The sequence below is a fragment of the Plectropomus leopardus genome, chromosome 19 (assembly GCF_008729295.1).
Source record: "Plectropomus leopardus isolate mb chromosome 19, YSFRI_Pleo_2.0, whole genome shotgun sequence".
Taxonomy (NCBI): Eukaryota; Metazoa; Chordata; class Actinopteri; order Perciformes; family Serranidae; genus Plectropomus; species Plectropomus leopardus.
In genome coordinates, this window is record NC_056481.1 from 24,887,544 (window position 1) to 24,901,991 (window position 14,448).

General features: G+C 39.0%; 1 protein-coding gene across 1 annotated transcript in view; it reads right to left on the reverse strand.

Annotated features, from left to right (window-relative positions):
• LOC121958945 (protein shisa-6) overlaps positions 1-14,448 on the reverse strand; it is a 90,378-nt gene that overhangs the window by 15,982 nt on the left and 59,948 nt on the right. Inside the window, exon 4 of the mRNA XM_042508130.1 lies at positions 9,821-9,859. Within this exon, the coding sequence (XP_042364064.1) occupies positions 9,821-9,859 (39 nt within the window). The remainder of the gene's footprint in view (positions 1-9,820; positions 9,860-14,448) is intronic.

Here is a 14,448-nt window from a genome sequence, read left to right on the forward strand (position 1 = left end):
TAGAAACCATCAGAACATTGATTGCTAAGAATTTGCATTCAGTCCAACAACTGAACAGGCACATCATTAAATCCACTCAGCTGGATGGACTGTGTGTGTGTGAGAGTGTGTTTGGCCACAGTCTCTGGTGTTTTCATGAATAGAGGAGACATGATGAGGCAAATCTTTGTTAGAAAAAAACCTCGACAAACAAACATCACATTATTTGCTTGAACAAGTAAGGACTCTCCAGATGTGAGTTCCCAAATGTCAAGCAACATCCAAAAATCTATGCACTGGCCCACATCCATGCAGACAGGTGACAAACTGAAGCAAATCCCCGAACAGGCAAGTGGTGAAACAACGGATGAAAATGCTTGAGCAACATATTGGATGATGCCACGTCATGATTAGAGAATTTAAAAAATGTTAAAACCATAATACAGGATTCTGCAAAATTATCTGAAATCAACATTCTTGGCTTGTGTTCATATAAGAGCTCGCTAATTGGTTGGTCAGTATGAAAATGATGTGCAACCCTAATGCATAATTTAATTGGAGTGGTGTGTGATATAGCAATACTTCCAAACATTTTGGTAGCATCTCCGCACGCTTAATTGTCAACTCCATCAAATACACCACTGTCGACTTCACCACACCACACACTGTTGTGTGGGTTGTAGCTGTTACTGTAGGAGTATCACTAGGGGAACATTGAGAGTCTGCCTGGCCGTACACACACTGTGACAGGGCTAACTGTTAGCATGTCACAGCTAATGTAACATTTACTGACGGGCTAAAAAACAAGCCATTTTAGTGTTGGTGTAATGCTGCCTTCATGTGCTCTCCAGAAATATCGTATTTACCGTATTTACGAGGTACAAACATATGAACGGCCCTCAAAAGTTTTTATTTGGAGTGGAAAATTGGAAAAATTCAATGTTACCAGAGTTGCCAAGTTGTGACATTTCAGGGTAGCAAAAATGGCAGAAGCCTTTAAAAACAGTGTCAACAAGTGACTGTAAAAAAATATATATTTTGTTATTTTGATTACAGTAGCTATCATTTACTTTTAGTAGCTGCATATTTTAGGATATGCATCTATAAGCTAAAGCAAGCAAGCAAACTTTTAACAGTGTGCCAGGTGAGTATACTAACATTGATATCAGCTTTAATTTATAACACAAGTTGTCGACCTGACGTCAAAAATGCATAAACATGGTGGGCAAAAGTCAATGTTTGGTCAATAGTTAATGGTTAATTGACATAAAAATGATCCTATATAAAATATATAGAAATTAAAATAAAAAAATATTTATATTAAAAAATATAAATAAACTGGAAACAGCTTTCAACCTTTTGTTCAAATGCTCTGAGCGTTAAAATACAACCTATCTTTTTTTGCAGTTTTCATATTGTTCCCACTTTACGACCTCAGAGCACATGAACACTACAAAGTCGGAAGCATGAGTGTTTGAGACCATTTATCAGCTCAGTGTCTGATGCTAGTTGCTGCTGCTGAGAAAAAAGATGCAGGCACAGTTTGACTGGAGACATTCACATACTACTTGGCACTGGGTTATTTTGGCAAATGCCTTTGGATATTAAGTACTGACTAAATCCCACATATTGGGCCAATCAATCAGACGAATTGGTGTGCTTGACGAATTGTCATTTACAAAAATTGGCTAAATTAGTTGGATGCTCTCCCCCAAATTCTAAAATTGGAAAGGTGTGGAGTTGCTTAAAATTATTACTTAAAAATATAGTTAAAGAGACAAAATTAGATTTCAAGAGATATTTTTTTCACTGCAGTTATCGGTTTATTCGTCCACACCACTCCATTATCAAACTACTAATAAAATTCTCAATATCATCTTTGATAAGTATATGACTTTTACCACCATGTTAACATGCTTGTCAAGTCCTGTTTTCTTTAGCTTATATTTTCTCCCTCTACACATGCCTCAGTCAAGCTGCTTATGGAAAACGAAAACCGTTTTCCATTCAAATTTTCCTTATATGACACTGCAGGTCTTTAATGTGACTATTACACACTATAATGTCAATGCTGAAACGACTTATTCGACATAGCTACTTTATGTAAACTCCTAACTCACGAAAAATAAATTCGATGGTATGCTACATTAAGTGGAAGATTATTTTCAGAATATCACTGTAACAATCAATTTCATTATACACAACAAAAGTCAATGACTTTGCCAAAACTTTCAATGATTTTTACTAATTCCATGACTTTTCCAGGCCTGAAAAAGGAGACTGTGAAATATTCTGACTTTTCAAGGTTTTCCATGACAGTGGGAACCCTGTATATTGCCAATACATTATATTGGCATTCCCTTAAATTTGTCACCAATGTGTTCCTTTTTCTTGTCAACATTCACAGTTCATTACCTCAAATCTTAGACATAATGTGTAACTTGAGCTTCATACTTTTACTTTTAGGATAAGTAATAAGAAATCTTGCAGCACCATATGCTTTATGCAGCAGATGTGAATACGCAATCCACTGCTTTGAAAATGCAAACTGTTAGTAGATATGGTAGAAATCGTGGTGGACACAGACAGACTTCAAAACACTGACAATACAGATGGACAGGCACAACTTAATGGAAACCCTAAAGGCTTGGTATCTCTCAACAACATTGGCGGGGGGGGGGTAAGCTGACACAGACAGCAGATAAGAGAAGGAAAAGTATGAAAAAGGAGGCTGTGGTGGGGCAGTGGGATGAAAAGAGGAGAGAAACAGCAGCATGGGCCAGTGATCACAAGGCAGCCCTGCACCCCTCCGCCCCCAGACTCCACACCGCCCACCCCAGATCTATTAGAGAGCCATCCCCGGCTCTCTGCTCCACTCTCCTCACGACATCCCTCTCTAAAACCAACAGCCCTGCCATCCCATTAGCTCTGCCAAGTGGAGCTACTGGAGTTATGAAAGGCCCAGAGGAGGTGGAGGTGGAGGTGGTGGAGGGTAAAGAGTGCACCGTGCACATGTGTGTTTTTGTGTGCAAAATGTGTGTGACAGGTATGAATGCGGATGTCTCTGTCCTATTGGCTCGGCTGACAGCACTGTGCTACCAACACATCCCTGCCCTCCTCTCGCAGCAAAGGAAGCGGAGGGGGAAAGGGAAGCCACCGTGGGCTTGACATTTAACAACTGACAAAGTGTGTTCACATTTAATCGCTAAATGTTAACTGCCATAATAGCCCCACTTCACTCGGTTAGAAGGGGACAAAGCTTAAAGTCCCTGGACAGAAGTAGCTCCCACCTCCTCATTGATTTCACAGGCAGAGCAGGAGGCTTAACTCTGACCCAATTGCAGAAGTGGTGATAATGCTTATAAGTTATATTTATAGCACTTCTAGCTCTGCTAATTTTAGCACCAACTTCTCTTAACTAACTGGCTACTATGAGTCAGAATTGGAACTTAAGCTAAAAAACATGGATTTACCCTGATAAAGAGCTTAGCCTATATCTTTATCTAAAGGTCTCATTTTCATAATAAGAGTCTGCTTTGTTGCTATGACAGAGTGCCATGATTCAGTCTGAGCCCAGTCACAAAAAGAAATGCTGGCATTGTACATTTCTGCAACCAAAAATACATATTGTCTGTAAGTTTCATATGTCAGGGTTTCCAACAAATTCAATTATCTGTGGCAGTCTACCATGATTAAAACATTTGCCGTCATATATTGAGTTTATATTTTTGGAGCTGGACGGTTGATTAGGAGCGTTATTGGATTATATTTAGAGGTCAGTTGCTCATTGCACCGGGGGAACAGAGCGTAGTCTGGGCGCAAGTGGAGCAGCAGAGCTTCAGGTGCATTGAAAGTGAAACTAAACTGTTCATTGCATTGGCCCTAAAAGTTTGCAGTCAAGTAAATTTACATAATGTTCGTAAAGTTGAATTATTATGTTAGTCCAACTAAAACTGGACTTTTAATATAAATGAGAACATCTTAATCCGATAAAGTGAGACTAACACACCTATATGATGCAGTTGGGGGTCAATTTATTTCTCAACCGGATCTGAACTGGCCTCTGCGTTCTGCGCATGCTCCATAGTCGCCACACCAGGATACGACCTGGAAGTGGAACAGCATAACAGCATAAATACGTAAAAGAAAGTCGATGGGGAAAAAAACAAAACAAGACAGAGGTTAAAAGTAAAGGGTAGAGCACAAACCAAATGTACAGCACAGAAAAGTCATCCAAGTTTTTACTGTTCGACAAGCAACCTGTTTTCCACTTGTTAACTCGTTTGGTGTGTAACATTACAGGAAAAAGGTCCAATAGCAACTAGCTGAAAGGAGGCATATCGCCACCTACTGTGGCAGAGTCAGACATACTTCCATCAATAAATCTTTTCTCAATTAGTGCTTGTAAACTGAGACAAGGACAGTAGTCCAATTTAATGGCCTAATCGAGTTATCACCATAGTGCAACTAATCTGTGCATGTAAATGTAGTGAGGGACTCGTCTCTTACAGCAGCTGCTCTTCTGATTTATTGAACTGATCAGCTCTGAACGGATCGACAGATCAGTTATCCCCCCTGCGACTCAAACTCCTCAAACTACCGCTGAAGAAAAAAAAGAGCTCATGACAAGTTCTACCTGCGCTGTGTTAAAGGACCCGCAAAAATGTCCAAAGTTAGAGACGGAACACAGAATGAGAGAAAAAGGGGAAAAACACACAAGAAAAATTTGCTAAGATCAACTCGAATTCTGTGGGAAACACATCAGCACATCTAAAATGACGTCGTATATTAGCTTACTTGGTCATCAGCAGTGGTCAGGGATGGTTGATGGCATGACACCTTTACCAACAACATCCGCAACAAACAACAAAACGAGTTGGTTTTTTTGGTCATCTTTCACACCATCATGCAGCATATGGAACCTGTATTTTTTTCACTGACTAATCTCTGCTTTAACAGTGAGTGTTTTCTTAACAAAGTAGTCTTTATGCCTAAACCTAACCACTCCTTCACCACAGCGTTGTTGAGAAACAAAGTTTCCTCTCCAGGATCATGTAGAGATGTAGTAAGTCATCTGTGATAACAAAAAGAACACCACCCAGAGAAACTCAATCTTCATCAACAGATATAAAACAGCACTTAGGGTGTAAACCTTGTACAACCCTCTCTGGCAATACAGTGATTAACTATGGCCGTGCCAATAAAGCAAAAATAAATTTGAAAAACAGCACTGTTTGATAAGCACTATCTGTAAGTGTAGTACAAAAACCACTGTGGCATAGAACCAGCTGCTTGATATGAAAGGTGTCAATAGTATAAAATGAAATAGTACTCAGGAGTCAATACTTGCAAACATAAAATCAAAATTTGAATATGCTGTGAAAATAGAAAACAAGATTAAGAAGCTTCCCAGCTCCAACATCAGACAGAGTGCAACTGCAAGACTGAAAAGACCCAAAAGGATTTTCAAGTCATTTCCACATTCCTGAACTCAGCATATTTTCTGGCTCCTCAAAATCACAGTTTAAAACCAGTGTGTGTGGAATTTTTATGGAGTTTTTATGCCATCTTTTGAATTATGCTGATGGAATACATTTGTAGAAACAAAAGAATAAGTAAAATTGCTGCAGTCTTCACACTGAATGTGGCCCATTTACATCAGGATCCTTGGTTTAGATCATGGGGGTGTCTATGCAATATATATTCCAATCCTAAATACAGTGGCTTAAATTTTACCTCTGACCTCTGGTATGGCGTTATGTGCTGGCAGAAAGAGCAGCAATGTGCAAAGCCAATAGTAACTAGACTAAAAATAATTTGCTATGTGGGTCTTCTCTCCACCGGCCATCACAGCTACTGATATCAACAGTGGTGTACAGTATACTAGATGGGTCAAAATGCACACGAGTTACTAGTTATGAAGCACGCGCACACACACACACACACACACACACACACGTATATATCCACATCTAACGCAACAGCCTCTCTAACGTCATATCTATCTTGACATCCTAACATTATCTGCTGCATGGTTTTTGACACACCATTGAGGGCAGCATTGAAGCCAATGCCAGCCCAACTGCTGCACTGCTGCTAGGACAAGGTTGTCTGTAGGCCGTTGACCAGGAATCCAATTTAGGGAGCTTCTCTATCTTCTTCTGCTCTTTTCTCCCTTGTCTTTTCTTACTGCGGCTTTTATGTTTGAAAGGCATGACTGCTCGTTCGGCTTACAGATGTTCTCAGCTTGCCAATTCTGTAAAATTTTGCGTCTAAACTAGCTACCATATCGTCTCGTCAAACGATCAAATAGAGACTTGACACTGGACCTGTTCTACTGTTGGAATGTTGATTCTGACAACCAAACACTCAACAACCAGACATTTTCATGCCAGCAACAGTTTCAATTCAGTGTTGAAAGACTGCAAATTTGTCTGGACAGCAGGGGCAAAATACCGCCGTCGGCTGTAAAAGGGTCTATATTTATGTCACCAGATATAAAGCACCTTTAACATGTGCTCTTCAAATCCATCAAGTCTAAGACAAGCAAATCATGTTTATTTCAAAGCTCCTTAAACAAGTGTGAGGTAGAGCACTCGGACGATTATCACAGCTTATTTCACGCCGAATTCATTTGGCAGGTAGCTCTCTGCAGAGCCGAATGGAACTGCACAGTTGGTGATAATTCTCTGTAAGATAGTCACTTAACTTGCATTATGCTAATGCAATATTTATGTAAAATACTGATTAGTGCAGCTTTTCTAATTTCCTAAATTGTGTGCATATACATTAACAAATAACCAAAAAGTGAAATTTGCTACTTATCTGACTCACTGTATTTCATGAATGCAACAGATGGTGCATTACATTCAACAGGACTCTGGAAAACAATATCGAAAACAACTAAAACATAAAGAAAGCAAAAAATATATATAGTTAATTCTGATTATGTTGTTTTTTATTGCTCTTACCATCTGTATGCCTACACTCTGCAAATACAGTACACTGCTAAATGACTGCGCTTGTCAGTTAATCTACATCTCATGTCTTCTAATGAGTGAAAACCAATTAACACACGTTTTGAATTGGTTGAAATGAATAGCTACACTGAAACACTCAGATATCATTATGCATTCACAGATTAGTCCATTAATGAGAGCCACTAGAGCCGCAGATTGCAAAGTTCCTATGTTCTTCCAAGTGTGATAAAATCCCAGTCCAGACTGTTTCCATCTATATTGCCAGTAAGTATCGCTTTTTATCTCATAACTCACAATCACCCCCAAGACACCAAAGGCCAAGTAGTTACTTGACATGTCACTGCCTCTGCAGCTTGACAAATGTGCCACGATAGTCTCAGCAGGGATGGGGAGGGCAGGAGGTTGAGATGGACTCCATATCCAGTTCATTTTGAAATGTGATAGACAGTGAAGCCAGCGTGGACTACGGTGACCCTGTGTGTTAAAAGGCAATAAGAGCTCCATTTTATTGAAGTAGTGCTTCATGATGTTCCTACAGAGCTCGTCCAGTTTCACTCTGTTCCCTCACTACAAAGCCGAGGTGACTCAAAGGTAATAATCTTTCCTGGAAATCAAACAGTGTCACAGTATGGCATTTTCATGGGACGTCACATAGTAGGATCAAAAACAGCCATTTCTCTCAACAGTTGATTGACATACCAACCAATTCCATTTGTGGGCTGTTGAAAAGCAGACTTCCTTTGAGAGGAGGCGGAGGGCGAGGAAGAGGTAGAGGAGGAAGAGGAGGGTCCGTATATCTTAAGCAAGGATAAGCACAGATTTATCTGATGTCTTCTTAAAATAAAAGAAGTAACATCATCAAAACTGCCTTTATCCATGCCTTTATAAACCAGCCCTCCTCTCCACTGAGACGGACAGAGTCGAAGACCACGCACACCATAGAGGTTAGGACATTCATTTCAGTAAAGTGGACAAACACAGAAAAAAGCTGCAGTGAAACAGTTCAAAACATACATTTCAAAGGGCAGGGATTAGAACAGAGGAGTGAAATGGGACCAGTTTGGTTTTAAGGCACAACACAATGAAGAAACAACAATGTGGGCCAGCTGCAACAAACATCAAGAGGTACACAATATTCTTGTTTACATTCAGTGTGTCCTAGTTTGGTTAGTTTTTCATTAATTAGATCCAAACTCTACTCACAGAATGGACTTTTTAGTTGAAAATAAAAACTGTAGTGCAATGAAAATCTCCTCTTAACAATGTTTCCTTGAAGGCGAGCCCACATCACAACAGCATTGATTTGAACAGAACCAGATAGGGGTATAACAGTACACATATTCAGCTAGAACTTTGGTTTGGTTCAGTTTGTCATAGAAGCTTAAACTAGTCTAATTTGGTGTTGGGACATGGGGGCTATATATTTAAAAGAGCTAGAGTCCCACTGAGAGAGCTTTGGCAGCGTGGCGGCTGTCAAGTATAATGAATTAACAGAGCTGTATGCAACATTCAGAGCATTAATACAGCAGCAAATGTTTGCAATGTAAAGATGTGGTAGAGTAATGGCGTCCTGACCAGAGAATGAAGTCTCGCTCTCTGTGTGTGTGTTGTAGTGCGAGCTTCTCTGTTTTTAGGTAGGGCGTACATGTAAGCGCATGTGGGTCCCTCTGTTGTATCCCACTGTCTAGCTAAACTTCATTTCAATACATTACCTTCTATACGGCAGTTATTGCTGATAAAACCATCCTGACCCACCGACTTGTAGTGAAAGCACAGCGCACAAGAAAAGTGGATACGCAGTCAGCAGTTTGGCCCTCTTCATTTCTATAGAAGTTGTTGTGGGGATGGCACATCCCACTGTGACTACAGAAGCCCAAAGGGAACAGCGGTAGAGAAAATCTAGATTTGCATTTTAAAAAATCGTCCTAAACCACAAATGTTAAAAACGATTTACCACCCAGCCCTAATCATAGATATGCTCTGAATATTGTATAAATCTCTTCTAACGGGTGCATTTTAGTCAGTGCCTGATTTATATACAAGCACAAGCTACACTGAACCAAGAAATATCCAATACCCTGGCAGTCATATTCACTTTGGATGGATCTTCAGCATTACAGACATACATGCTAATAAAGTATTTAGTGACATATGCAATTTCTTGACAATACAACAACAGTACAACAATAGTTCATCTAACTACCCAGCACTTTTTTGCCGACCTCAATGTGAAAAGACTCCAGGAAGTCTCTGCTACTAGCTGTTGTTGTTCACTGAGCAACTGTAACTCCCTGTAAAACCACACAAATTGTTTTTACATTCCTTTTTGTGGGCGGATTAAACAAATGAGGTAATGTGTGTTTTTAATATTGAGCTTTAGAGGTGTTGAACTTTGGATGGACCCCGGCTAAGCTAATTGCATGCTGGTTTCAGATCCATACTTAACCCACGCGAGTGTATCGACCTTCTCATCTAAAGCAAATAAGTGTAAGTTCATTATGAACCTGCTGTGCTTGTTCTTAATTAACTTTTTTTTTTAAAACCAAACCACTAATTTTTGTGTACCGTTACACCCCTAGAACCAGCGCACACACACCAAACTGCACACATGTATTCATCACACAGACAGGAGAGCTAAATGTCAAGGGGAAAATACACAGGTTAGGTATATAGATAGATAGAGGTCAACGGGAAGGCACTGCACTACAATTAACACTCCAGGTGTAAAGCTGCCTCCAAACACAGATGTTACATCAGACTATAGCTATTAATCATTAACAGGTTCATGAGAGAAATACAGACACTATAAAGAAGTGGTTAGAGGCAACTTTGACCCTTTAACAAATAACAGCCATCCCTACCATGGTGACTCTGGGAGCGGACCGGCCAATGTTTTTCGCCTAGAAAACAGAACCAAGTGGTTATTTATTAGATTGTTCAGCTTTTATTATAACAGAAAAAAATACAGTCACATTGAACAACGAGCAGTTATTGTATTTGCACTGAAAAGCAAGAATAAGGTTAAATTCACAAGTCTTGGTTACGAGTGAAATTCTAATTTTTCTGAAAATGAGCATTTGTGACAAACATGAGACAATAAAGCAGCACAATTGCTTCGTTTTATGAATAACATCTCGTTTATGAGTCAAATACTGCCCACATGTTACGGCAACAGATATGTGGACACAAGCAGAGCAGAAGGCTGCTGGAAATGAGAGCATTTTTAGTGTTCGGATATTGATTGTGTTACATTTTATCTTCCCTTCAACTATGGGCTGATGCCACCTGACACCATGACACAAAGCATCAAATCACCTCTCTCTATTTCCCTTATGAACGCACACACACATTCAGATACACACACAACTAAAATGCCACCAAGCGTGGGGTAAGAGAGGAGTTGGAATTTCAAGATAAAAAAAGAGAATTGGGGTAGGAGGCAAGGATAATGAGAAGAAGGGAGGAGGGCTAAAAAGTCACTGTTGTTCCCTGCACCCTGACACCGCAGGGCTCCAGCCATGCGGCACTTTGATCCATCACTATCGATTTACCATCAGCTTCTCATTGCTGCTGCCTCCCACACACCAACACACAGCTACAGGGATGCTCTGGCCTCTGAATGGTATGCACAACAGTTTTGACCTTAAACCCACTGACCAAATACACAGTTTGGAGTACATTCATGATAAGAGGTGGGAGTGCTGCAGTAGATACACTGATGAACATGAATTGCAGATTTTTTTCCACATCAGCTTACTGATAGCAGCAGGAGGTTTACATGAAATCCCCCGTGAGAGGAATACACAAACAGAACATCTCTGTACTAAAATGCTAAAGTACACATAACATCAGTACCAACAGCGCGAGGACACACACTGCGGATTAACACGCACGGCTGTATTCTACCCACTACACTGTTTCCTTTACCAGATAAGCCCTTCTCATCAATATAAGGAGAAGTTAAGAACCTCTCGGGTCTTGAGTATTCATTGTCCATTAAACTGAGAGCATATGACCTTTACAAGAGCAAATAGCACATCTGCTTTGTTTAACTTGAAAGTTGAATTCCTAATAAAACACACCTACACTCCACTCAATACACTCAGTGATTTTGCTGCTACAGCCTCACTTTTTCCAGTAAGACCAATAACTCATAGTGGCTAATGTTAGCTTGGCAAAGTTAAAATAGATATGGTTGCATAACTGATGTTAAAATTTTACACAGATGCAGCTGTGAGGAAAAATGTATATATGCACAATGTAAAGTCATTCCTATGCATATATAAACTCCTTTCTATATTTAAAAGGTTTCTCCTAAAGATAACAGTAAGGTCTCTGCTTATTCTTGAGCCCATATTTCAGCCTCTCCTGATTTTTAGGGATACACGATAATATTGGTGCATCATTGGTATCAGCCAATATTGGTTTTTAAATAAAATATCGGAATACGCCAACATGCCGATTTCTGCCAATATGACAAACAATTTTTGATACTGTCAAAGTGAACTTGTACAAAACTCCAACCCTTAGTTGAAGTTTTTTTTATGTTTACTTTACTTTATCTTTACATATTAAATACATTAAAAAGCATTGCTTTTTATGTTTCTCTCTGGGGAAAAATATAAACACTGATATCACTTATCTGCACAATGAGTTCTTATATATCGGCACATCAGATATTGGCCCAAAATCCATTATCAAGCATCCCCATGTCATTTCCATAAAATTAAAAAAATATGCCAATAAAATTGTTGTATACATTTTTGGAAATTAGTAATATATGTCTTGACTTTTTTTTCAAATTAAAGGAATTCACACTATATATTATTGTAAAAAAAAGTAAAAAATTAATAATTTAAAAAAAAAAAAAAAAATTTTTAAAGTTTGGGGGTGATTAGTCCCCCACCCCCCATTTTAAATGTTTCCTACCCAATGTTGAAACAAAACCTACAACCTTGAAATCTTGCTAACATATGTATCATATATTTGATAGAGGTGGGAATCACCAAAGGCCCCACATTACAACATTATAGTTACTTCAGTCATATTACAATATTATTGTGATTAAATTTTTTGCGCTATACATTATATTGTGTATTTCAATGCGATATGCTGCATTTTATTACCTTTTTTGATCTGCAAGAGGAATCAGCATCTATTTTATGTAATAATATAAAGTAGTCATTTTTATTGCAGCAAAATGTATCTAGTGAACTAAAAAATGCAATTGATTTTATCATTTTAGTAGGCTTTCAAAAGTTTAATTTGTTTTTGTAATATTAATCATTTATATGATTTAAAAATATTACACTTGGAACCTGTGTAAAGATACAATATTGCCACATAAATATATCACATTACTATGCTGTATTGATTTCTCCCCCACTCCTAATATTTGATGTGCAAATGTTAGTATTTATTATTTCATTTTATATATCTGTTTTCATATCTCTAAAGAATGTTTTTTTTTTTTTTTTTAAATTGTACTTGTTAAATCATTTCGCTTTTTGAAATGACTGAATCATGTTATAACACACTTTGAACACACAAATCTCCACTGAAAATCCAATTTCACCAAATTATTTTATTTCAGTTTTGGCAGCCTTGAGCTTCCTTACATTAGTATTGATCAGAAGCTCTTGATAACCTCCCTTAGATTTATTATGGTTGTTTTGACCTCATGAAGCGGTGAAATCTGAACTCATTGCACTTTAACGGAGCAGGACAGACCACCGACATTAACCCCTTACTGTACTGTGTTAAGCAGGGCTACTGAAGATTCCTACCAGATGACCTTGAGCGTTATTCCAGTCAATAACTTTGATGGCTTGATAAATCCATCGGACATGTAATGCAAGGCTGGTATATTGATGGCTGTGGAGTGTTTCACCCAGAGGACACACACTGTCATCTCCTGCATCCTTTGTTTGGTGTCTATGCCTGGTGAGGGGGGATAATGAGGACGATGCAGACGTGTTTCTGTAGAGTGGGACATGGTGGACCCAGTGAACTCTACTACAAAGGCTTAAGGCTTGGGAAAATCTGTGGCTGCTTTAAACCTTCAGCTTTAGCAGTTTGCTTTGGTTGAGGGAATGCAGGTGAATTATGTGTTAGCAACCCTGCTATATACGCTGTAAAACACCAAACTCATCCATTTGTGGTGTTTCACACCTCCATTTACCGGTCCCAGTGTTCCCGCATGGTTATTTAGAACCAAAATGTGACAAGAAACCTTGATGCCCAGCATTACTTACAGTTCTCCTGACTCAACATTATGCGGTATATTTATGATGTGTGCAGTGTTTTAGTCAACAGAAACTTGTGAGGTTGAAGAGCGCTACAGGGAGATTCAGCATTTCCTTCAGCGCTGCACAAGAAAAACAATCGTCGCATTTCACGGCGCTGCCATGTACAGCAGGCAGCTATTTTGACGCACAATTTTCTTGCAATGCAGGGTAGACGGGGTAAATCAAAAAGGTTTAAAACTGACTGTCAGTGGAGAGATGGAATTTGAAAAAATGAGACTTTTAAAGCAGGGCTACAAATGACATAAGTGTAGTTGGCAGCTCGACTGTAAACAGCTCCTTAATTGGAATAGGGCTGTGTTTTTACAGTCAACTGCTTCATGTAGTCTGCAGGAGAAGCTGGCTGTAACAGGCAGAATTTCCTGACTTTCTGGTGCAGCACCACAGAGGGAAACTGCCAGTGAAAAGCTGCAGAGGAGTCGGTGCACTGAGGAGACCTCCCTACTGAGGCAAATCTACTTGCCAGCATGCCCACCATCAGCACTTAACAATGTTTGCTCAGGTTTTCAGCCCAAGGTAACTCGTTCGACAACGGCTCTGCTGCACTTCCAGCCACCTTCACCTTGGCTCGCCTTGACAGATCAGCAGGGCTATCTTCTGAAATCAATGCTGTGTACTCAGCTCACTATGTCAGCCCCAAACGTGTCGTGTGTTCACAATATACACAAGATAAGAGGGGCTTTTTATGAGTTTTCAAGAAGAACACTTTACTTCTTCTTGTAGGAAGCTATGTGCGGCTGAAATCTACATTGCTAAGTCTAAAAATGTGGAAATCTAGGAATCCAACTGCCTTGAAAAATAAATATTACTATAACAACTTAAATGTACTTTTATATTTAATAGGAAGATAGGAAACTTTTAAATTTAATTTCAAAACTTACAGTGTTCACACCACCAGGAAAGGTTTTTGCATATTAATCTGTGGAGTGAAGCTATGGAACAGTTTAAATGTGGAGCTAAAACAATGTCCAAACATAAACCGGTTCAAAATAATGTATAAAAACATGTTTTTCACAAGGTACAGGGATGAAGAGGGGGTTTGACAATCACCAGGTGTTTACAGGGGTTACTGTTCATTTGGTTAATTAATATTCATTTTTTCCTTGTTTCTCTTTTTCAGTAAATATTCATTAAAAAATAGTCATTAGTAAATATTTGATTTTGGGTATGCGGGTATGGGCATA